We start from the raw sequence: 25,929 nt of genomic DNA, 5'->3' as shown, positions 1-25,929 counted from the left end.
ATGCCTTTACTAATTTTGTGCAACAAAGAATTGAACAAATTTTTCTCCATGTGCCTAATCTGTCCATTTCTTTAATGTGCCAGATTCTCTTAAAATCACATATAAATAGCAAACATATAAATAACATATTTACATGTATAATAGCAAATCACATATCATAGCAAACAATCATTACAGCACTTATTCCTAAACTTAATATAAAACTTAACAATTCTCTGAGTTTGATTTACTTCATCTCTTATTTGTTATTTTTTTTAATTTTAGTTTTAAAGTTTTCAAATGTAACAATTGAGAAACTACTTTAACCCCCAAATATCTATAGTCCAGCATAAATCATTATTAGTATATAGCCAATTTTGTTTCATTTATATCCCACCACACCCAGCAACAGATTGTTTTGTTTTGTTTTGTTTGCGGTATGCGGGCCTCTCACTGTTGTGGCCTCTCCCGTTGTGGAGCACAGCCTCCGGACGCACAGGCTCAGCAGCCATGGATCACGGGCCCGGCTGCCCCGCGGCATGTGGGATCCTCCCGGACCAGGGCACGAACCCGTGTCCCCTGCATCGGCAGGCGGACTCTCAACCACTGTGCCACCAGGGAAGCCCAACAGATTGTTTAAAAGCACACTTCCAGACATCATATCATTTCATCTAGAAATATCTTATTATATAACTTTAAGACGTAAGACAATTTATAAACATAACCACAATATCAATATCACACCTAAGCACCAAGCAAATCAAAAATTCCTTAATATTATCAAATATTCAGGCAATGTTCACCTCTCCATGATTGTCTCATAAATGTGTTTTTTATAATTAGTTTGTCCAAATCAGGACATAAACACTCCCGTACACTGTATTTGGTTTATAAGTATCTCAAGACTCTGTTTATCCCAGTTCTTCCTTCCTGTTTTCTTATTTCTTTCTTGCCATATATTTACTGATGGTATTCTCCAATCCCAATAATATAATCCATCCTTGAGAATACTTTATATTAATTCTTTTTTTTACCAAGTGCAATCCTTTTCCTCTAAGACAGTAAGATATAACCAGTTTATAATCCCATTTTACTTTTTAATGTTCCCTTTTATTTTTTTCCAAAAATGGCCACATTAAGTTCAATCTATGCAAGTGCTATATTCCTAATAAAATTCCACTCCCCAGCCCCTCTTAAACACATTTTCCTACCATATAACATCAATACTATTAGGCTCATCCTCAGCCTCATGCTAGAGCTGGACTATTGAACCCTTAGTTTTTTGACTCCATCTCTCCTGATTGAATCCAACATAAGAAGCCTCTCACAATTTCCAGCTTTTGATTTAACCAACAGAGGCTTAATTCCTAAATCAGAATCAAGTTGATTTCTGAGTTTCTTTTAAAAAAGTCTTTTCCCTCATGATATGACAGACCTGTAATATTAATAATATCCTTATACAAGCATACCTCAGAGATATTGTGGATTTGGTTCCAGACCACTACAATAAAGTGAATACCACAATAGAGTGAATCACACATTTTGTTTGTTTGTTTCCCAGGGCATAAAAAAGTTATGTTTACACTATACTGTAGTCCATTATGTGTGCAGTAACATTATATCCAAAAAGACAATGTACATTCCTTAATTTTAAAATACATTATTGCAAAAAATACGTTAACCATCATCTGACAATGCAGGATTGCCACAAACCTGCAATTTGTAAAAAACACCGTATCTGAAAAGCACAATAAAGCCAAGTTCAATAGAACAAGGGTATGCCTGTACATTTTTAAAAAAGAAGCAACAGGCTCAAAATGGAGTCAGTTGTGTTAAGCCCCATGTCTGCAACGAAGACCTAATTGCAGTTACAGCCTCACCCAGGAATAAGACGTTTAACCAGTCAGTCTGGAATTACATGGCCAGCACTAATGAGGTAATCCATCCGATAAACACCTGCCGCCTCCCAAAGGAAGATCATCTTGCCTGAAATAATCCTTTCTTTTGTTTATGACTTCCTTGCCCCAATCCCTTTCTGCCTGTAAAAACCTTTCCTTTTCTGCCGCTCTTTGGAGCTCCTTTCTATTTCCTAGATGGGATGCTGTTCAATTCATGAATTGTTGAATAAAGCCAATTGAATCTTCAAACTTACTTAGTTGAATATTGTTTTTTAACAGATTTTGTTAAACACAGATATGGCACCATGAACCCTTTTGAGTTCTTTGTCTTCTCCCCATTTCCAAGGGCCATATGTAAGTTCCTTTCGTTTCTGAGGTCCACTCTCTTTGCATGGAGCTTCTGATCTAATTGACTTTCCAACACAGGGCAGGTCAGCTTGAGCTGACAGATGGTTCTGATTGGAGCCCAAGCCCTTAACCTTTATTCCAGATCACAGTTGTAATTTAATTAATGAAAACTCTTAGCCCTTAATTCTGTCCTAAGATCCACTTGGAAATTGTTAGTGGCAGTTCACAGTTCCCCATTAATGTAGAGCCCCCAGTTCGCAGTCCCCAATCCATCCTTTCCCCAGTCCAAGTTTCCATGGTGGGAGTTGGTGGTGGTAAACCCAGGGCCTTCTCTTGGCCAGGATGTAGCAACATCTCTTGGTTACCTGATACATTAAGATGCACATGTTTATTTTCTTTCTTTTGTATAGTTAAAGGCTACTGCCAATGGGAATCTTAAAAGCCAAAAAGCCACAAAAATTGGTGAGCACGGATTGAGTATTTAGAAGCTGTTAGAGCACTTACCACCTAATCTAAAGACTCCTGTGTTAGGATATATTGATCCCAGAGTGGGCTAGATTGACACTAGGTAACCCACCAACCTCAAGAAAAATTTTGTGCAACAGGTTACACTGTAAAACATCACACAATTCCCAACCCAGTAGCGCATACCTTTTAAGTATCAGTTTGGCTCTGAGAGCCCCCAAAACTTCACTAAAATAGATAAATAAATAAATAATAAAAGATGGGACCCTTAAATTCTCAAGAGTTAAGCATGCTACCTTCCAGCACACCTGCTTATTTTATGTCTAAGAACTATGGTCCTAGAAGGTATAAATGTCTATGAAAGTGACAAAATCTTACTCAGAGCATCTAGATTTTAGACAAGATCTTTGTTTTGTTTTCTCAGAACTTAGCTTGGTAACCATCAGGTTGGGGGCCCCAAGATGTGGCTGGACAGACATATGGGTTCTCCTTATTTGCAGCTAAGGGTCCTACCAAACTACCGGCAGCCCTCAGGGAAATTACCATGGCCGTTATGAGGAACATTCCAATTAAATAAGATCATTTTAAAAGCACACTTGAAAATAAGATTCCCAAAGTAACAAACTGAATGGGATTCTTCATAATTGAAATTGCTTCATTAAAAAAATTGTTGCAAAGGCTAATGAAAATTAAAGACACAAGAAGTACCCAAAACAAAAAACAAGACTGACGTCACTCCTACTGCTCTCCTCTCTCCTCTTTCATTTGAGTACTCATTCCAGTAATTCTCTGTCTAAATTGTCTTTCCATTATAAAGAGACCACAATATTGTAAATAAAAGGTCGCCTAATTAGTGACAGTCATATCTACCCTTAAAGGCACCCTCATATCTAACCTTAAAGGACAGCCACTGTATGGTCCCTCCAAGGGTCAACAGGACTCTGAAGGATTTTCTCGTAAACTGCTAGTTATTTCCTGAAATAGTCAAAAGAAAACTAAAATTAAAATTAATTTAAAAAACCTTTCCAGGGCTTCCCTGGTGGCACAGTGGTTCAGAGTTCGCCTGCCGCTGCAGGGGACACGGGTTCGTGCCCTGGTCCGGGAAGATCCCACATGCCGCGGAGCGGCTGGGCCTGTGAGCCATGGCCGCTGAGCCTGCGCGTCTGGAGCCTGTGCTCCGCAACGGGAGAGGCCACAACAGTGAGAGGCCTGCGTACCGCAAAAAAAAAAAAAACCTTTCCAAATTTTGGTGGGTACCTAAGCTACAGATGGTATCCTGGGAAAACTAGCAGAAGCTCACAAAGGGTGAGAATTCTTATCAGAGTCAGCTGTCCCAGATCTCTGTCTGTAGTACCAGGTAGAAAGAGGAAAATAAAATATCTTTTGCACCCTTCCTGGGGATATCACTTGAGCTCAAGGTGTTGTTCAATACTACTGGTTTGCAGGCAGGGCAGAAATAGAGACACAGATGTAGAGAAGCAAACGTATGGACACCAAGGGGGGGAAAGTGGCAGGGGCTGGGGGAGGCGGGGTTGATGAGTTGGGAGATTGGGATTGACATATATACACTAATATGTATAAAATAGATAACTAATAAGAACCTGCTGTATAAAAAATAAATAAAATTCAAAAAAAAAGTTGCTCAATACTGCAGAAATATTTATTATTTGTCCCAGCTAAAAACTGACAAGATATTTAAAAGAATTTCATTACAATTTTTGGCCTTTTCCCATAACCTAAAATGAAACTATGTTACTATTGCAAAAATATTACAACTCACTGAAGGCTCAGGTGATGGTTAGCACTTTTTAGCAATAAAAGATTTTTTAATTTAGGTATGTCCATTTTTTTTAGACATAATGCTATTGCACACTTAATAGGCTACAGTATAGAGTAAACATAACTTTTATATGCACTGGGAAAGCAAATAAAATCATGTGACTTGGTGTATTGTGATATTCACTTTATTGCAAGTGATCTGAAACTGAACCCACAATATCTCTGAGGTATGCCTGCAAATATGCTATAATCAGGAAACCTTCCTTAACTCTTGAAAGTATTGGTGATAGTTAAAACAATAGCTGCTCATCGAAAATCCTTAGACTCACTGGCCAAAGTTGTTCTTGTAATACCCTAGCCCTGAATTATCTTTTAGCTGAGCAAAGAGTTGTCTGTGCTGTGATCAATATCGCCTGCTGTACCTGGATTGACACTTCTGGGGATGTTGAGATTCAGTTACATAAGATCACTGAGCAAACCAGTTAGCTTAAAAAGACTACTCCCTCGGTGGGTTCTTTCTTTGACTTATCTGATTTTGATTGGTTTGGGTCTTTGCAACCATAGCCTCCAAGTGCACCCCAGACATCAGGAATTATTCTGTTTATAATAATCATGGTAGTTCTACCGGTGTAATGTACTCTTTCAAAGGCTTTAAATGCATGTTACAGCCACTAAGCTCAAGCACATGGTCTCGTTAAGACAGGAACATCAAAAATGGAATGAAGAGAATGATCAACTAAAACAAGAGTCAACCTGAGACTGTGACCTGGGACTACAACAGAGATTCAACAAAAAAAGTCATGACCTGTGAATACCACACTGAGGATCATCAAAAACTGGGAGAACTCCAGAGCAGTAGCTGCAAGTGGCACTGGTATCTTAAATGTTGATCACATCTCTCAATTAGTTTGAGAATCTGATCAAAAGTGGGGAAGTGTTTTAAAAAAAGGCTCAAAATGAAGTCACTTGTGCCAAGTCTCATGTCAGCAAACCAAGACTTAATTGCAGTTTCAACCTTTCCCAGGAATGTGAAATTTAACCAGACCATCTGGAATTACATGGCCAGCATTAATGAGGTAATCCACCTGATCGACCCCTGCCTTCCCCCAAAGGAAAGTGGCCTTGCCTGGGGAAATAATTCTTTCATTTTTAAGACTTTCTTGTTCCATCCCCTTTCTGCCCTTAAAAGCATTTCCCATTCTGTAGCTCTTTGGAGATCCCTTCTATTTTCTAGGGAAATGATGCTGATTCATAAATCATTGAATAAACCCAATTAGATCTTCAAATTTACTCAATTTTTTTGTAACAATATTTAAGAAGTTGTTGTCGTTCCCTGAACTTCCACCTTCTCATCAAAATATCGAGATATGCTTTCAGGAATAATTAGGATGTAATGAGGAGGTTTTCTTCCTGGACTTGTTTGGTTACTCCTTTACCCATGTCAGAATTTGATTTAATTTACATCACCTATGAGCCAACTATTCTTATTAACAACTAAAAGCTCTTTCTGGAATCTTTATTATATTCATTGAATAAACAGCATGGTGGAATCAGAAAGACAAATCTTTCCAGAGGAGCCCTGGTCATCAGGGATATAGGAAGGTGGTTAAAAATACCTGCCACTTGTTCTGCAATTGCTGCAAGTTTCCAGTACAAAGTCATTCTTATGTGTTCTCAAGTTATTAAGGCAAATGTCCTCATTCAAAAGTATTTCCTGAGCCCAAGTTGCAAATGATACAAGGTATAGTTCTTCCTGTATGTTAAAGTTGAACTCAGTGCATTCCACAATTAGGGAAATGCATTTAGGCTGATTACTGAGCACTTTTGGGGATAACTGTGCTGTCAGTCTGAAGTGATTGAGCCAAATAGCACAGCCAAACATTTGAGCTCTTAATAAAAGTATTTTGACCAAGATATTAAAATATCTTAAAATGCTTACTGATCTTAAAGTCTTGGTTAGTTTATACAGACGACATAAACATAGGCTCATGAGAAGATTTTTTTCCCCGCTGTTTAATCCATATATTTTGTTCTTTATTGCAAGGCAGAGTATTAGAACATATGCTTTAGAGCTGGGCCCAAATCCAGATTCTGATTTTTGACTAACGGTGTCAAAGGGGAGCAAAATTTGTTACCCCAAGATATGACTCTTTGGCATAATGATTATTTTAGGCTGATTATTTTTAAGAAACAGTACGCATAGGAAAGGCTCTAAAAACTGAGTAGAAATTACCATTTTGTACGAGACATTTACATTTGTAAGGGAAATCTCCATTGGTAAGGCAGTCTCCCTCTCTGTAGTACTAGAAAGAGAAGAATGACTCTAAATCTCTAGACACTCTTAGGTATGGAGAAGACAACAACCTAACTGTGCATAACTACCTACCCCTTGTTACTGTGTTTTGCTGTTCACCTCTCATAATTCCTCCCCCCTTCCAAGATCTTGTTTTGTCCTTAGCTTGAGGTGGTATTTAAGGTCGTGGCTTGGGCCATTTTTTGGAGTTACTCAGTTTTCCAGGGTCTCTCCTATGTTGTATACAGGAGGTATACATGTTATGAAACTTGTTTGTTTTTTCTCTTGTTAATCTGTCTTTTATTACAGGGGTCTCTCAGCCAAGAACCTACAAGGTTAGAGGGAAAAGTATTTTTTCTCCCCCTCAGTGTCAATTTTGGATAGGTTTTCTATCATCTCAAAATTTGAGAATGTTTTATAATGATTCTTTCTAAGTGTGATGATTTTCCTCTAAGATCCCAAGACCTATCCAATTTGTTTTGCCATTTTAGCCTTTAACATACATGTACCTTTTATTCTCCACTGAATGTATATTATTTTTATTATGTATCTTACAATGTGTTATACATTATGTTTTTCTATTTTATAATTGCTTTTAGTCTATCTGTTCTGCTTTGTAAATCTGTGGTCGATTCTTATACTATGCTACACTCTTAAAAAATTTAATAGCCTTAAAACACATTTTAAAAGATGTAAGTGCCTGTCCCTCAGTTCAGGACCAAGGAAAGAACTTCAACAGGGCAACTTGGAGAGGGTAATGTATATACCCTGCACTTTGGGAAACAGCAGCCTGATGTCTGACTCCACCTGGAAGGCTAAAGATCTAGAGATTTCCTGACTGGCTGCACTTTAAGCTAGGAAAGAAGAAGTGGGATAGATGTGGGCAAAGGAGAGACAGTCATCATAGGCTTGAATGGGAGAAAATATTTGCAAGTGATATGACTGGTTCATATCCAGAATATGTAAACAACTAACCAAAAAAAAAAAAAAAAAAACTGATTTAAAAAAAAAAAAATGGGCAGAAGACCTAAACAGACATTCTTCCAAACAAGACATACAGATGGCCAACAGGCATAGTTCATCATCAGAGAAGTGAAAATCAAAACTACAGTGAGCTATCACTGCACACCTGCCAGAATGACTATCATCAAAAAGGAAAGTTGTTTATAAAAAAGCCCCTATAAAATTTAAAGAAGAGATATTTGGGTCTTGCAAAATCCTAAGTGATTTCACTTCATGATATGCCAAAGCATGCAGGTGTTTTAACTGGGCACTGTAGCCCGTCCCATTCACAAGCATAGTACAGAGTAAGAAAAGCAGGGGACAGAATGAGATTTATTACAAAATACCATATGAAAAGCTCATATACAATGCTATGTTACAATGACTCTTTTGCATAAAACGGAGGTTGAAAATGTAGGAGTGGAGATCGGAGACAAAGATTAAAGGCAATTTATACGAGATAAGAGTGAACAAAACAGTAGAGGGCCCTTACATGGATAAATAACTCATTCACTATAAAAATTTCCCAATGACAATGATCTGGATTTCCTTTGCCAAAGGATGCACTGCAGAAAATTTTTGGTAAGATGTTCAACATCAACTATGCCATACTTGGAAACCTTACCTTCCCATTTCTTTTGCTCAAGAATAATCTGATTTTCTAGCATAGACTGGATTCCAGTTGCTTATGTATTGCCAACATATGTACTGTCTATCCATTTGGTTTTGTTTTTCTTTTAGAGACTCAAAATGACATGTTAGCAGAAGGTATTGCTTGAAAGTGTAATTGACTGTTAAAACCATAGGGGTACAAAACTTTTCTAATAAAGCAAATAAATCTCTAAACAATTTTAATTAAAGTGCTGAAACTATTAGAGTAACAGAAGCAAAACCAATTCCAACTACAATTTTGAATCGAATCGACTCCAATCTAATTACAAATTGATACAATCCAGAAAAACTTGAAGGTGTTTTAAATCATCCTCTTCCCACTAAGTTCTGGCTGCCTGACCAAAATGCAACTTCTGAGACTATTTGCAGCCATCTCCTATGAGTTAAGTTGACATAGATATTCCTGAATCAATGATGAAAATTCAGGAAATAATTCCGGAATTCTCTTCCTCCTCTTCAGATGATTTTACACATGTCAAATGTTAATTTTGGATCATTTTAGCAGTTTGGTTGATTTATTTTAAGCAAATTAGATCTGCACTCTTGTAAGTATGAAAGTGGAAAATAGAAATCTATGCAATTCTAAAATTTTTTACAGGTTATCTAACACCAAACCTCCTCTGCCCAGTGCAGACACAGGGGCTGCTTACATGGTAGGAAAGAGACTGGTTACAGAGTAGGAGAAAAACTCTTCTTGTTTGTTTGTTTTGTTTTGTTTTGTTTTGTGTTTGCTTGTTTGGTTGTTTTTTGCTTTTAGCTAGGTGGAGATCTTAAATGAGACATTGTTTTTCTAGGCTCTAGTTGAAAGGATTGGAAACAACATGTTCTGTGTTTCCTGCCAGTTCTAATATGCAATTCATAGAACAAGGTAGAGAAAATTTAGGAAAGCTAAAACAGTAATTGGGAATGAATAGCATTACAGGTGTTGCAGTTGGATGATGCAGGGGGTTTAGGCGCTTTATAGAGATGCTTATATGACCATTGTTGGGTGAAAATTATTTTCTGAATGGAGAGTCTACATTCTGCTGAGAAGCTTTCAATCCATTTAGCCCTTGAAGCACACAACTCAGGGACTGGCTTGGCAGGAGCAGGGACTTTGGTCCGTTACAACTCTTTTTTCATCACTAGCTAAGAACTCACCTAACAATGTTGTCTGGGTAGCATGTGTTGCATTTCAAGTCATGATTAATGTGCCTCCAGTTGAGAAATTTCTGGTTTTCAAGTCATGATTAATCTGCCTCCAGTTGAGAAATTCCTGGTTGCAACATGTTCTGGGCTGTATCAAACAGACCATGCTCTATTGACCGCTGTCTCTGAAAGGAGCTGAAATCTATCTGAAGCTCCCAAGACTTGAAGACAGATGCCCAGAGACTTCAGAGATTGGGTAATGACTATTGATCTATTTGCAGAGTCTGGATCATGCTATTTCAGTGAGACATGGAAAATATTTGGAGGTACAGAACTTTAATTGTTTGTGAGGAACATCGTGTTTTGATAGCAAAACATAGCAAAGAGTAGAATGTGACCACTCCAGATGGAGAAGATACACTGGAGAGTTTTCCAGGCATGTTAAGATGAGTTTTCCCTTTCAGAAAGCTGTAGCGGTTAACAAAGCAGACGTTGCTATTTTTGAATCTCAGTGAGAGGTGATATCACATATCAATACCTGGAAATACTAGTGAAAGATACTTTTAAGAATTTAAGAGATCTTTCTTTGGGATTGCATCTAGGACTTTGGGAAATAATATTTAAATAATGTTTTTAAAAATGTTTAGTATTTTCAAAAAGCCCTTTATTGTCTCATTCCAATGGCCTTGAGCCTGAATATTCTTAGGAGCAAGGTCATCTGCAGGGAAATGTGGCAGGAATTGGCAGGAATCACTGTACTAAGTGATACGCCTGCTGATGGACCCTTATGATCTGTGAAGTACCTGCTGTTTCCTTCCCCCTGCTTCATAGTGAATAGCCTTGCTGAGTGTTGTGTGAAAAAGTGGTTCATATTAATGTTGATGTTATTTAAGAGTATGTGCTCTTCCCGTCCTCATAAGTGCAGACCTGCATTCAAGTCTAGGGAGATGAGGACGAGCCAACCTGATGGACTAATATCCCCCCGCCAAGACGTTGAGAGATCAAATGATTGTTCTTTAATTCTATATATCAAAGTCAAAAGGTTGTTATTTTTTGTTTGGTTGCTTTTACAATACACTTATTCTTTATTTATTTTATTTTTTTGCGGTACGTTGGCCTCTCACTGTTGTGGCCTCTCCCGTTGCGGAGCACAGGCTCCGGACGCGCAGGCTCAGTGGCCATGGCTCACGGGCCCAGCCGCTCCGCGGCATGTGGGATCTTCCCGGACCGGGGCACGAACCCATGTCCCCTGCATCGGAAGGCGGACTCTCAACCACTGCACCACCAGAGAAGCCCTTTTTTTAAAAAATACTTATTCTTTATTTTCTGTTTCCAGAATTAAGAAAGAAGTTGTCACCAGATTTTCCTCATGTCTGAAAAAGATATATAATCACATATATCAAATATATAGTCACTTTAGCACACAGCACTTCAGGCAGGAAATATGATAGTGTGGAATTAAATTTGGGGATAGGAACATGATATTAAAGGAGTCATTTTACTATAAAGCAGCTTGCTTTAATATTTCTTCATTGGCATATCTTATGTCTAAAAAGAAATTGAGGGAAATTTTATTTCCTCCACAGCTCCTCTTTTGCTATTTATTTTATATTAAAATTTTTAAGCAGCAATCTTTCAGAGGCTATTTTGCCAAGCAGAACAAGTGCTTCTTCCTTAGTATTGTAGAAGAGCCATGAAAATTAGTGCCTTCTAGATATTTGCTATTTATTTTTCTTTTCTCTTTTGTGTCTGTTCTTCCCCATTCACCCTGGTACTCCTTTGTCTTCTGATTCCTCTGGGCTTGGAGCACAGAGCAATAGCTCTGGGCTCTAAAAAGCCTCTCAGTGCTATTTGAAGATCCTATCACAGCTGCCTATTCCTTCTTCCTTTGACACAAAAATACTTAATCCTCAAATGTGAAATTTTCAGGCCTGGACATCTGATTGTGCAATCATTTCCTTTCTTTCACTTGTTTATAGCCTCATTAATCTTCCTGATTCATTAACTCTTTCACTCTGTGGGTGGGGGAATTCAGAAAACAGAGAAGTAATTTAAATCTAGATTCTGATTAACTTTGCTACCAATAGTTGTGTAACCTTGTGAGTCACTATACTTTGGTAACAGATGAGAATATCAGAGTTTTGTGAAGGATGCTGAGGTAAGGGCAAGACAGAATCTAAATTTTTGTAAACACCCTAATCAGTTTTAGATTAAAAGTGTCACCTAGAAAGAGAAATTGTGTCAGAGGCCAAGATATTTTAAATGACAGACAGCAGGCTTCTGGCAAACCTAGTTATTTGTGTCACTGACAAAAATCTCATTATTAAGAAAAACTATGAGGAACTGCCAAAATGGTTATAACAAGGTGGAAATACTAAAACTTGTGGACTTTGCCCCATAAGCTTCTAGAGCCTTTATTCAGAGTTCACTGCATTTAAATTTACAGCTAATTATTTCTAAGTATTCTTATTTAGTGTAAGTATATTATTATGTTTTATATCATAAATATTCATTATAATAAATATTTGAGTATATTTTTATTGTGAGAATAATTCAAACTAATAAAGTCATTGAGGAAAATATGTAACCAAGAAGTAAATTAGTAGAAGAAGGAAAATTGTTATTCCTACTATTTGGATATAACCATTATCATTTTGCAGTAATTATTCCAGTTTCTGAAGATCATACTTTTTTGATTTGCTTATTTGTTTGAGATATTCAAAAAATAAAATTGTAGTTGCTTAAAATTTGGTTTTATTACTATAGGCCCAAACAAATTTTGCAAAACTCTATAAATGTTTACATATTTTTAGGCTGATGTATGAAAAATTTTTATCATAATTCTAAATAGTTTCAAAGGATGTACTTTAAGGTACCTCACAAATATTGCCAGTTTAAATTGAAATTGTTATACAATTTAAAAAATATATTCAATAGAGTAGTTTTTTAATATCCAAGATTATCCATTGAAAAAAATATTTTAATTAATGGAATAAAATTTTATATCTTGTGCTTTCTTATTGAATTCGTATTTCCATTCCACTTCTTTCTTACAGGTGTTTTATATATTTCCATAAATATATATTCTAGTGTCATTCATTTATATGCTTAAAAAGTCTTTTATTGATCAATTGATCTTTCTTCTCTGGAACTAAAAAGTGGATATACAGTAAAATTTAAATTGTTTTCACTTCTTATAAGGTTGCATTTTTCTTTTAAGTTTTTAATGATTTGTCTTTGTAATTTTTATTAGAATACAGTTGGTCAAAGGATCATAAATATATTAAAAGTTCAATGAATAATTATTAAGCATTAAAATCAAATTTTAGTAGCAATGAATCTCTTAATGACATGAATGAAACATTTCCTTTTAATTCATACACACAATGACAATTATTATTTATTCACAGATGACACAAAATTTAGAATCAGTTCTTTTCCATTTATTTGACAGATGTAAATTGCTGAAAAACCATGTTTACCTAATGCCATTCAGCTCTGAACTTTTCGAAGCTCTGTATCACAAATCACAGTGATGCATCTACAAAAACAATTTTTAATGATTTACCTCCTAACAACTCAAGTAGATCTTTTTTCAGTGTTTTGAAAGCAAAGAATTAGAAACTACAAGATTTGCAGAGATAGTTGCTTTTGAAAAAGGATTGATACTTGATTAAACTCTCCTTTTCCCAATACCCATGTCAATATTATGAAGTGTTCCTTTGTGAGGGGCCTCAGAATTTTTTACAACCTGGGACAATTCACCATAGTTAAGATTCAAAAGAGGAGAGAGTTTCACCTTACCTTTGTAAAGTAGAGTTAGAAAACGAGAACCTCCTTGAAGTTAGAAATCTTGGGCCATATGAATTTTAGGAGAGAATATATATGAGAGTAAAAGATCTAGAATTTGATTTTTAAAAAACTAGTTATGTGTGTATATATTTGTGGAAAGTCTTTGCATACCCTAGCATGAAGACTAACCCTTCCTCCAAACAATAATTTTTTCCCCATTGAACATAATATTACAAGTTTGTTTTCATGTTATTATATAGTCTTCATATACATTTTAATGGCTTTATCTACAAAAGTTAACTAACATAGTTTATTTAAGCAACACTTTATAACTAAAAATCTGTTTTTAATTTTTTATGATAAATAACAAGCATTAAAGTAATTTTATACAAAGGGTTCTCCTCCACATTCAAACTGAGAATTTATCCTCTTAGTATAAACTTATTGAGCAGAACCTCTGGGACATAAGATAAGGATGTTCTTAAAAACTCTGTAAATATAACAACACTGTTCTTAGTATTTTGGTGTTTTTTTTTCTTAATTGTAACAATTTCTTCCTTAAATATTTTTAAAATAAATTTATTTATTTATTTTTGGCTGTGTTGGGTCTTTGTTGCTGCGTGCAGGCTTTCTCTAGTTGCGGCGAGTGGGGGCTACTCTTCCTTGTGGTGTGCTGGCTTCTCATTGCAGTGGCTTCTCTTGTTGCAGAGCACAGGCTCTAGGTGCATGGGCTTCAGTAATTGTGGCACGTGGGTTCAGTAGTTGTGGCTTGTGAGCTCTAGAGTGCAGGCTTAGTAGTTGTGGCACACAGGCTTAGTTGCTCCATGACATGTGGGATCTTCCGGACCAGGGCTCGAACCCATGTCCACTGCATTGGCAGGAGGTTTCTTAAGCACCACGCCACCAGGAAAGTCCTTTTAATTCACTTTCATCACAGTGTATAATGAATAGAAAAAGAAATAAATATCAAACTAGAATTTCCCAAGTGTATTCTTTGGAAAATATGGGTCAAGTTATGTTTAATTGGTGTTATTCAAATGATAAAATTCTAAGAGCAAATAAAACTATGGAAAAGTAAATTAAATAAGTTAAACAGAGTCTTGATTGCAGGACCATATTGAGTCTTAATTATGATATTGTAATTTAAGACTCTCCAAGCAAGTCATGTATATAGCTTGTATATATACATATATATAGTCTAAAAAACATATATTTATGTCTAAATATTGTAATGTATGTTTTCCATGAGTTCTTTTTACAAATAACATCTTATGAGAGTCATGTTTTATAGGAAAGCAATGTGAAATGCTTTAGAGTAATAAAGTAATATAGTCTGTGTAGATTACATATATATATATATAAACCTATAATAAATAAATCTATATTGATTTAGTCTGGGTTCTTGAAGATAAAGGTCTCCTCTTTAAGGACTAAAAGTCCCCTGGAATTTATGACGTCTTCTCTCTTCTTAGTCAAACATCCATATATACATTAGTGTGAATCAGCAGGAGGTCAATGTAGGATGCATTCATCAGGAAGCTATCCTAGAAACAGGTCAAAGAGATTAGAGGATCGTTGGAGTATCATTAAGCAGAAGTGCCTGAATCAGGTGGATTTACCCAACAATGATAATAAATATTGTGAGGCTCAGATCAGGCAGAGCAGGTAAACATGTTACAGAGTCCAAGCTCACTGCTCGCCACACGACAGGCCAATAAATCAGGAGCCAAGGTGTTGAGGCAAGGAACAGCGACTTTATTCAGAAAGCCAGGCATCTGAGAAGATGGTGGACTAGAGTCCTAGAGAACCATCTTACCAGGGTCTGGATGCTAGCTTCTTTTATAGAACAGAGATGGGGGAGGTGAGCAGGTAAAGTAAAAAGGCCATAAGTCTTGCATAATATCTCCTGGTTTCACCAGACTCAGGGAGGGGATGTGTTAATTTCTTCTTTCCTGCAGCCATTCACAGGTGGGCAGGGTCAGGATGTTTCCCTGTGAGGTGAACAAAGGTAGTTTAGTTTAACATTCAGGCAGAGGGGGCAGGGTTCCCTGAGACAGGTCATCATGCATGCTTATAGCTATAGACAACATCCTTTCAGTGATTACAGTAACTTGCAACAAAAGCAACAGAAAGCAAAGATTAAAGTAAAAGAAACAGATCCAACATGGAGTCAGATTTGTTCTTCCCTATTACAAACACACGCCTAGAAAGCGCAGGTAAGCACAGCCCTGGTGAGAAGTGCCTGAACAAAGCCTGTTTGGTTAGAACATGCTACTCTTTAGAAAATATAACACAGAGACACCTCTTGCCTGGGTGTGTCACCTTTCCACACCCAGATCCATTACACAGAAGAACAAAACAAAGGTAGCTGAATGGGCTTTATGTCATGGCTGCAAAATACAAAGTGTCATGACTAGTACACATTCTTGTTCCATCTCTGGGGACTAGACTTCAGCTCTTCCTATAAGCAGCACACAGCCCTCCTCCCTGCATCGTTACAAGCCACACAAGCTCTCCAGCCTGCCCTTTTTAGAAGAGGGTCAGATCTGCTCTAACTCAGGGGTCCCAGGGTCACTTGCCAATGATTGTAACCCAGAGGCCTCAAGTATCAATCACTCAACAGATGTTGGAGCATCTAAACTGTAAATGTCTTGAGAGAAAAGGCTAATTTTTTAAAATTGCCCTACTACCTTCCTGTAATATACAGACCTGAACTAAGGTATTAATCAGCTCTCACTGTCAAAAAGAGAGTAGCAATGCAGTGGGGTAAAATGAAAGCAGGCAAGAAAGATATGATACAAAATAGTGAGTCAATTTGGGATAGTCTTTAAGATTAAATGATGTACTCATTCTCTTTCATCCATCTGTCTATTTGGCAAACATTTATAGGAAGTGTCGACTAAAAGATATATACACAACCTAAAAGTTGAGAGTTATGTTTTATTGAGTGGGCCTACTGAGGACTTCAAGCCCAGGAGGCAGCTTCTCAAGTAACCCTGAGAAAACTGCTCCTAGGAGGCGAGGGGGGAGCTAGGATATATAGGAGTTTTGCAACAAAGAGCAGGTAGTAGAAGCAAAAGAAACTGTTAATGAAAGAAAACTAGACCTCTCAAGTTAAGGAATTTAGAACGTTTCTATTTATGGGAAGATGCAAGAGTCTGGACTCACTGAAATCATTCCTTTGATATGCACCTCAGCTATCTGGGGCCAGTATCCTGTGTTTTCACATGCTGAATTTCCACAGGGCTCACTTTTGGAATGGCTGCAGTCTGATGCCTGCTAGATGGCAGGTATTCTTTGTTTCCTTCCTGAGTTCCCTCAGGACTCACCTGCTCGCCATTGAAGGGCTGCAGTCGCTGATGACTGTGACATCCTTTGTTTACTGATATGACAGGCAATATTTCATTTCTCAAAACTTTCATGCTGGGTCTCAGAGAGACAAAAGTGAGAATGAAACATTTTCTCCTCTCAAGGAATCCAGTCAGTCTGTCTTTCACAGGTTGGGAATGCACATGAATCCCTTGAAATGAGGGTTTAAAATGCAGATCCCTGGCCACACCCCCATAGATGCGCATCCGGTTTGGCTGGGGTGGGTTCTAAAAGTCTATATTGTTTTTAATGGTGATTATGATCGCTGTGGTGTATAGGCCACAGGTAACCCTAATCAGGTGCTTAGCAGAGAACCCTAGTATGTCTATTCTGAATGGACTGAGTGGTTAAGATCATAATGATTCAGAGCATTTCCTTTAGAGTCAGACAACCTGAGTTCAGATCCTGGCTCCATCACTACCTCTTTGACCTCAGGCAAATGACTTGAACTCAAGACCAGGTTTCATTTGAAATAAAATTGGAATAATATTTCTTATCCCTTGGGATTATTTTGAGAATAAAATGAGATAACCACAATCATGTCTGATACTTTACTTGGCACATAATAGGTGCTCAAAACAAGTTGTAATAGTAACAATAATTATTGTGGTGGTATTATTATCACTACCATATTATAATAGAGTTTCACCAGAATTTGGCTATATTAATCAATATTAGTTATATATAAATATATTACATTAATATAAAATTACATATGTACTACCTAATTCATATATAGTTAATCATATTAATTATGGTATAGATTAATTATATTAATACATATAGTCAACAGAGATTATGACTTGGATAAATCCAAGAGAGGAGCTCATGGAATTTTCTGTAACAGAAAAGTGAAGGCATAGTCTGAAAAATCCTTCCATTTCCTACAGGGTGAGATTTGCCATCTCTCTTATATGTTAATTTGATATAAAAATCTATTTGAAATGTAGAATTGGAGCAATTTGACAAAGAAAGAGAAAAGAAAAAAAGGAAGTAGGGGAAGTGGTGTTGAAAGCACAGAGAAGAGAGAGAAGTGACTGTTCTGCTTTACAGAACCCCATAGTAGACATTCAGCGCTTCGTATCTGTGAGCTCCACATAGAAAATATTCAGAAAAATAATTCCAGAAAGTTCCAAAAAGCAAACCTTGAATTTTCCATGTGTTACAACTATTTACATCGCATTTATACTGTATTTACAAACATTTATATAGCATTTACATTGCATTATAATACTTACATATTATAAGTAATAAAGAGATAATTTAAAATATCAGAAGGTTGTGTATAGGTTATATGCAAATACTATGACAATTACATAAGGGACTTGAGCATCTGTGGATTTTGGTTTCCATGGGGGAGGTAAGTGGGGGAGTTCTGGAACTGATCTCACCCGATACCAAGAGAAGACTATGTGTATACACAATTCTTATTTGCCTGGCCTAAGCAAACGCATGATCCTGTCATAAGGGCATTCGCTTTGGAGCTAAACTTACTTTGGCTTAAATTTTGTCTTTATCTCTTTCTAGAGGAAAATAAAACAGATTAGCAGATAGTGTGTTTTCTAACATAATTTGAAGATCTTCATTTTATATAGTAGTTAATGGGAAGTCTCCTGCAAAATGTCCCCCTCTGTTACTTTTGCAGTTGTTGTTTGCTTTTAAACGGAAGTAGTTTCAAAGCCAGATGAGGAAAAAAAAAAAAAAAAAAGCCAAATGAGGAATACATGTCATCTTTTTCCCCCATAATTTTCACAATTTTCTATTTGAAAAATAACTTCCTTCTTATGATAAAATAATACTGGATATAGAAAATTTAGAAAGTATAGAGAATCCTTTAAAAATGAGAACATAATCACCCAAATAGTTACCACCTAGATATAACCATAATTAAAATTTGATGCTTAGTCCTTTTTTTCTCGTTATATTTTGTTATCAAAATGTATGTACAAGTTACATTGTTTTGCCCTTAATATTATATAATAGGAATTCACATATCACACAAAAACATAATACTTGGTGGCTGAATAATTCCTTTCTTCTTTCCCCATAATTTATTTTATCAGTGTCTTATTTTGGCAAATTTCACTATGTTAACATAGACAATAAGGGATAATTTTATAAATGATGCTTGTATATATATATTTTTCTTTTGGATAGACTTTTGGAAATAGAATTATACTGAGTGAGGGGTATAAATATTTTAAAATTCACAATGCATGTTAATAAATATCTTTCCATTAAGGTTGTGCCAATGCTCACTCCCACCATCAGAAGAGTACTAATTTATCTGATAACTAGAGATATTAAATGTGCTTTGATTAATACATTTGCCATTACATTTTTCTGTGAATTATAAATCTCCTTTTGTTTGATTATCTATTGGAGATTTAATTGATGTTGGTTTCTTCTTTCCTCGTTTTTTTTTTTTTTTTTTTTTTTTTTGCAGTACACGGGCCTCTCACTGTTGTGGCCTCTCCCGTTGCGGAGCACAGGCTCCGGACGCGCAGGCTCCGCGGCCATGGCTCACGGGCCCAGCCGCTCCGCGGCATGTGGGATCTTCCCGGACCGGGGCACGAACCCGCGTCCCCTGCATCGGCAGGCGGACTCTCAACCACTGCGCCACCAGGGAAGCCCCTTTCCTCGTTTTTTTCTTTTGTTTTTTTCTTACTAAAAAGTCACCATTTCAGATTTTTCATGGGATGAGTCTTGAATAATTAAGTATATTACTTGTTAAGACACAACCTAAAAACATCTTTCTACTCCCTCTCTCAGTAGTGTTATAGAAAGATTACACTGAGTTTCACTTGTAGAATTCTCTTTGATGACAAATATATTAATATTTCCTTTCCCAGGCAGATTCCAAATGCAGCAGCTTTTAACAGCAACATGCTGGATGCTTCTTCTTGGACCTATATATGGTAGTCAAAATGAAGGAAGCTCGACAAATCCAGAAGCTAATATGAATATTGTAAGTCACTCATTAAGGAAAAAAACTAAGAGAAGGAATTATTAAGCTATTGTCATTTTAGATGCAATTGGTATGCCTGTCTAGTTTTTAAAAATTCTAAACTGATTAAGTCTGTGTTTCCTCCCTTGTCCCTTGGCATAGCTACCTAACCAAAGAATTGAAAGACCTGACCCAAATTGGGGCAGTAATACTCCCTTTGCTGGTAGTTTGAGCTACCATCTCATGGTGGTTTCCTGAAGAGAAGGTTCATGAATTCCTACTGATGATCTCTATGGAGTATACTTGAGCTCTTCCGGAGGCTCTTTCTAGAGCAGTTCCTTTAGTTTGTGAACTATATCCATGTACATTTTCAGTTTAGTAAGCCAGATTCGGTTTGGGTTGCTTATAAACAAAAGTGTCTTAACATGCAGGAATTCATACCAGAAGTGGACTGGAATAAAGTGAAACGGAACAGATCTAGGCAAAAAACAAAACCAAGACAAATGACAAATGTTTGCTAAATGCTTCATTCCAATGGAAATGTACAATTTCTTGTGTACATTGTGCACCCTGAAGTCCTCACCCATACCCAAGTTTGTATTAGAACTTTAAGAATGGAACTGTCGATGTTTTTTAATTAGTGTCTCTTCTCGTTTTTCTCTCTCCTAAGTATCCAGCAGGTACTCCTAAGCTTCTGCCACACTACTGAGTTCACATTCCATGAAAATATTTTCCTCCTCCTTCCACATTCCCAGACACTTTCTTCCTCCCTGGTCTGGCTGCTTTTTGGCTATTCCCTAATGATAAGAAGAAGAATAAACATTTATAGAGCACTTACTGTGTGTATAATTGTCACAACATATCTGTGAAGAGATACTATTATTATCTTTATTTTGCAGTTCAAGTAAATGAAGCACAAAGGAGTTAAGTAACTTGCCCAAAGCTGCATCGCTAATAAGAGGAAGAGCTGGAATTCAATGCCATACAGCTTGTCTCTATAGTCTGGGCTCTCATAACCAGTGCTCTATATAGCTGCACAATATGTGCACACCTCTTGTGAGCGCCCGGCCTGGGAACATGCATAATCCTGTCATAAAAGCATATGCTTTGGTGCTAAACTAACTTTGACTTAAATTTTGCCTTTATCTCTTCCTAGTGTTCAGTCTTGGATAGATTATTATTCTCCCTGAAATTCAGTTTTCTCAACTATAAAATGGATATAATTCTATCTCAAAGACCTGTTATATGGATTAATAAAACAAGGGGTATTAACCATCTTCTATGTGGAAGATGACCAATAAACGGTAGTTCCCCTCTTCCTTATATATCTGTGGATGAGGTATCTTCTGTTTTTACCCCTTTAGATCCACTCTCTAGTCTTTACACCTTTCTTTCTGCCCTGTAAGAACTAGGTCAGTTAAATTCCTTTGACCTTTGGTTTTCAGTTCAGTTCAGCCAATGGACATATTGAGCAGGAGATCAGAAGGTGGGAGAGGAGCGAGACCAGATGGTTTACTGCCCTGGTTCCATCCATAGGTCATCTTGGGCAAGTTGCCTCCCTCTGCTAAAGGTCACAGCCCCTCTCAATATGGCCCTCTTTACTTGACTTTCTCATTCAGGGTCTTGTAACCACTCTCTCCCATCTCCCTTCAGATCTAAGGTTGGTAACAACTCACTTGTTACTAGCCACAGGGTTCTGCACAATGCCGTATGGTTTCCTTCGTAAGATGAACATGCCATTTTCCATCAAACATTTGGAGAGTGAACTAGAGTGCATTAATAATACCAGGCCAAGAAAACCAGCATGTATGGAAACCCACCACCTTGCCTTATCCATGCCTTTGCAGGCATCCTCCTTTTAAAACCCTCCTCAAGTTATCCTGATTTTCCTGCTACATTCTGTTCCAATACAGAGATGAACAGTAGGTTGTGACTTAAAGTACTATATTGAAATGTGGGTGTAAAAATCAAGAGATTACATCATGAGGTATACCTTTCCGTTTCCTCTTTTTAGAGCCAGATTATTTCCTACTGGGGTTATCCTTATGAAAAATATGACATTGTGACAAAAGATGGTTATATCCTCGGAATTTACAGGATTCCTCATGGAAGAGCATGTCCAAGAACAGGTGGGATTTATTTCATGATGAAAGCAATAGTGCCTAAGGAGAGATTCCTGGGTGCGATGATAGCAGCGGGGCAGCTTTTATTCTGAAATAGAGCCTATTCTCTTCCATAAGTGGAGGCAAATCATCACCACCACCTCTACTATTTCATTTGCGTAACACTTTGGAGTTTTTAAAGCATTTTCACATACACTATTTACTCTTTCCTTTCCTCCATCACTTTGTCCTCTTTCCAAACAAACACAGAAACAAAAGAAAACTTGGTCTTACTCTAGAGATACCACTTTCCAGGCTTAAAAACCGAAACTCTAGGGTCATTTTGGTACTTTTCTCTCCCACAATTCCTATACACAGCCAATAAGCAAGACCTATCAATTTTGCCTTCCAAACTTCTCTCTAATCTGAAAACTCTCAGCTTCAATATTGCTCAAGTCCAGGCTTCAACTTCACCATTATCTTGTGCTCCAGCTACTACAACAACTCTCTAACTGGGATTATTTCATTTGTAATTAGTTCTCTATGCAAGTCACTGGGATTTTATTTTTTAAAGTAAATCTAACCCTATTAGTTCTATACTTCAATGCAGTTAGAGCCATTTCTAGCTCCCTACAATATAGGTTGATATCTATAGAGAAGAGAGGAATCCACTTGGCAAGAACTGTTTGCTTTCTTCTCTCATTTCTTAGCTCCTTTTGTTCTCTGGAGCATTGTATAACCAAAATTTCCAATATCAGAAGGGTTAGATATTTAAAGAGACAATCTAGATTTTAAAAAAGAGAGAGAGGTGGAACGGTGCTGTTCACTTTATAGAACTGACCATCCCCTAAAATAACTCCATTACCTTTGGAAATACTCACAAGAACTTTGTTTCCACAAACTTTTATCTTATCAGTTCTGCCAGGTAGCTGCCAAAAGGCATGCGATGAAAGCTGTCTCTGCAATGAGAAGCTGCCTAAGGGCTCAGATTAGAAAGGGGCTGTGGGTTATGACAGCTCTTTGGCTGTAATTTAGCAGATTTAGTAACACCTCTTCTTTCTCTTTTTCCTCAAAAGATGGATTAATGGATATAAACTTTATCCTCACTTCCAGACGGCTGAGGCTTTCTGAGAGGCCAATCTAGCCTACTCAATCTCAGGAAACTGGTCTAGCTCCAAAGGTGACCTAAGGGAAAGTCCTGGGGTACCAACACAGCATCACAGACCATTTATAAAAGACAGAAATATCCTAGTCACTTCTCTTTCTCTTCTCTATGTTTTCAGCACCACTTCCCAGTTTCTTTCTTTTTTTCTCTTTCTTTAGTCAAATTGTTCCAATTCTACTTGTGAGTAGGATTTTTACGTCAAATTAACAATTTTACCTTGTGTAAATTTCACTTAAAACCTTGCATTTTGCTTTCTGACAATGCAAATTAACTAGCATAATGCCGGGCATTCAGGAAACATTCAATAAATGGCATTTTTATTGTCTTTGTTATTATCTTGGAAAAAGCTTAGTTTTGTCACCAGATGCTTTTTGAGAAATAAAATGTCGTTAATGTGAATAGTTGTAGAGCAGATATTTATTGTGTATTTTATTATGAATTTTGTGTATTTTAATTCTAATTTAATTCTTATAACTACACTATAAGATAGCAATTTTTATTATTCCCCATTACAAAATAAGTTAACTAAGGCACAAAGAGGTTAACATGTAGCAGAAGAGATTTTAAATCAGGGCAATCTGACTCCAATAGCTGTATAAAAATACAATAAACTGCACATAATTCCAATCTTGCAAAGAGAAAAACAAGACACAGAGAAGATAAATAACTTGCCCAGCTTCAGAAGTAGTTCAAAACCCTAGAACCTCGGCTTGCCTGGTGCCAAATTTCATCTCTTAACTTTCCTTCTGTATTGCAGGGAGTCAGGAAAAAGAATTTTCTGGTAAACACCAAGGAAGTTCATATAAAAAACTCCTGTTACTTGTATTTTGCAGCTGCAAAGCCTGCTGTGTATCTACAGCATGGCTTAATTGCATCTGCCAGTAACTGGATTTGCAACCTGCCCAACAACAGCTTGGCTTTCCTTCTGGCAGATGCTGGTTATGATGTATGGATGGGGAACAGCCGGGGAAACATCTGGTCCAGAAGACACGTGAAATTGTCAACCACATCACCAGAATACTGGGCCTTCAGGTAAGGAGAATACCACCAATGAATAAAGTGTGTACGTTGCTCATTTATATGGATGACCGCTCTTAGAATTTTCCCTTTCCGTCCAAATGCACACTATGGAATCTACAAGAGGGAAATGGACATTTCTTTTTCTACGCAGGTTTTCTTCACAAGCTCTGAAGAAATGCCCTTATTATTGCATCGAGAGTTGTTTTAAATACTCCACTTGGCGTGTGTGTATGTAAAGTACATACGCAAGAAAAAAAAATCAAGATGTAAAGGTCGACTTTAGAAAGGTTAATTCCAGGATTATCATATTGTCAGTGTGCACCCCAGAAATTTACTTGGTACCCTTACTAAAGAGGAAAAATGAAACTGATCGAGGAATGGGACCAGAAACAAGGCTCTGGTTGAAAATCCTGGGAAACAGACATTCATGATAAGCCAACATGAGCCAAGCCCTTTAGCATAGATGACACTCCAATTCACTGAGTAGTAAAGGAACTCTACCCTCCATAGGCTGGTGGTGCTGAAATCTGTCCCTGGAGCTGAGTTGCCAGCAGCCCCTGTGGACGCTATCTTCCTTAGAAGTTAGGCCAGCTGAGTCACAGAGGCAAACCCGGCACCTGTAGTGGAGCTAAGAACCATTCCTTGAAGGTCACTAAAGCTGTTTGTTCCTTGGCCTCATTCCTGGAAGCCAATTTGCATTCCCTAATTCCACATTCCAGGGCAGTTGTGTCATGGCACAATTGCAAATAACATCATGATTCCCTAGATGAGTGTTTTCCCAACTCCATACAGGAAAGAAGCACCTGAAGTGCTTGATAAATATGCAGATGACCAGGCCTATTCCCTGGACATTTTGATTCAGTCTGTCTGGGCCGAAGTCTGCAAGTCTCTTTGTTTTATTCTGTTTTTAAAATAAGCATTCCAGGTAATTTTTCTTTTCAAGGGAGTTTGGTAAATCTGCTATAGAATTAAGTGAAAATCCTCTGGAGGCTTTTGCAAGTCAGATTTTTCTGATTTCAGTTTCTTAACAAAGTTATTCTTGCAATCAAGGTGATATCCTCAAAAGTTGCACAGATGCATGATATCACGTATTGATTCCAGTATTACATTTAACAAAAGCTAAACATCTAGGTCTGCAATGAATATGTTTAAGTATTGCAAGCCTAAAAATGAGATGGTTTTTTTTTCCAATGTTGTTGTTCTTTCTCTTTGGCAGTTTGGATGAGATGGCTAAATATGACCTTCCAGCCACAATCAATTTTATCATAGAGAAAACTGGACAGGAGCGACTCTACTATGTGGGCCACTCCCAAGGCACCACCACTGGTGTGTTTGGGGCAGGTGTGATCTGAGAGTGTCAGGGGATTTTCTTCATATTCACGAAAGGGGTCAGGATTTCTTCCCTCTGTGCAGTCTCTAGCTTGGGGACTCTGAGCTGGGAAACAATCTTGTCTGGCTGGCTTCTAAAGAGTAAATAAATAAAGTGTGGATGACTTAGGGATTTTCCCCCCAGGACTAAATCTGGAGATTGATGGATAAGCCTGAAAGAGAAACAATTATTTATTTATTCATTTGTGTACCCAACAACACTTGACAGACACCAGGTTAGATACTGGGGAACCAAAGATAAATAAATATGGTATGTATCTTTCCCTTAAAGAGCTCACAGTCTAGTGAGGGACACTAAAAAAAAAGCAGAGAATTACAAATCTCAGTGATTATATGTCACAACCAGTGCGACTTTTAGTCAGTTCCCAGTGGGTGCTGGGATAGGCTAGATGTGTGTGGGTGGGCTACGTTGGCAGTGCCATAAGGCACTCCATTCTCTTCACTGTTCTCTGTTCAGCTAGAGACCTTGACAATACCGACAGCATTTACACCAGTTATTTGAGAGCATTGTCATCCATATTTTACAAATGGCTGAACTTAGGAATCCTTTCTAATGGTGATAAAGCCAATTAGAAAACATG

General features: G+C 37.3%; 1 protein-coding gene across 8 annotated transcripts in view; it reads left to right on the top strand.

Moving 5' to 3' along the window:
* The window catches only part of LOC112399582 (lipase member K-like), a 46,745-nt gene that overhangs the window by 10,266 nt on the left and 10,550 nt on the right, over positions 1 to 25,929 (top strand). For 3 of the 8 annotated variants that reach the window (XM_024744820.1, XM_024744821.1, XM_024744827.1), the window contains 5 exons: positions 5,169 to 5,545; positions 19,578 to 19,693; positions 21,687 to 21,801; positions 23,773 to 23,971; positions 25,176 to 25,285. In XM_024744820.1, the coding sequence (XP_024600588.1) occupies positions 19,589 to 19,693; positions 21,687 to 21,801; positions 23,773 to 23,971; positions 25,176 to 25,285 (529 nt within the window). In that variant the 5' untranslated portion in view covers positions 5,169 to 5,545; positions 19,578 to 19,588. The remainder of the gene's footprint in view (positions 1 to 5,168; positions 5,546 to 19,577; positions 19,694 to 21,686; positions 21,802 to 23,772; positions 23,972 to 25,175; positions 25,286 to 25,929) is intronic. The other 5 variants (XM_024744828.1, XM_024744829.1, XM_024744824.1 and 2 more) reach the window with 4 other exon arrangements.

The sequence above is a fragment of the Neophocaena asiaeorientalis genome, unplaced genomic scaffold (genome assembly GCF_003031525.2).
Source record: "Neophocaena asiaeorientalis asiaeorientalis breed wild unplaced genomic scaffold, Neophocaena_asiaeorientalis_V1.1 scaffold131, whole genome shotgun sequence".
Lineage (NCBI taxonomy): Eukaryota > Metazoa > Chordata > Mammalia > Artiodactyla > Phocoenidae > Neophocaena > Neophocaena asiaeorientalis.
The sequence above is the reverse complement of the archived record's forward strand: the minus strand, read 5'-3'. Positions and strand labels throughout refer to the sequence as shown.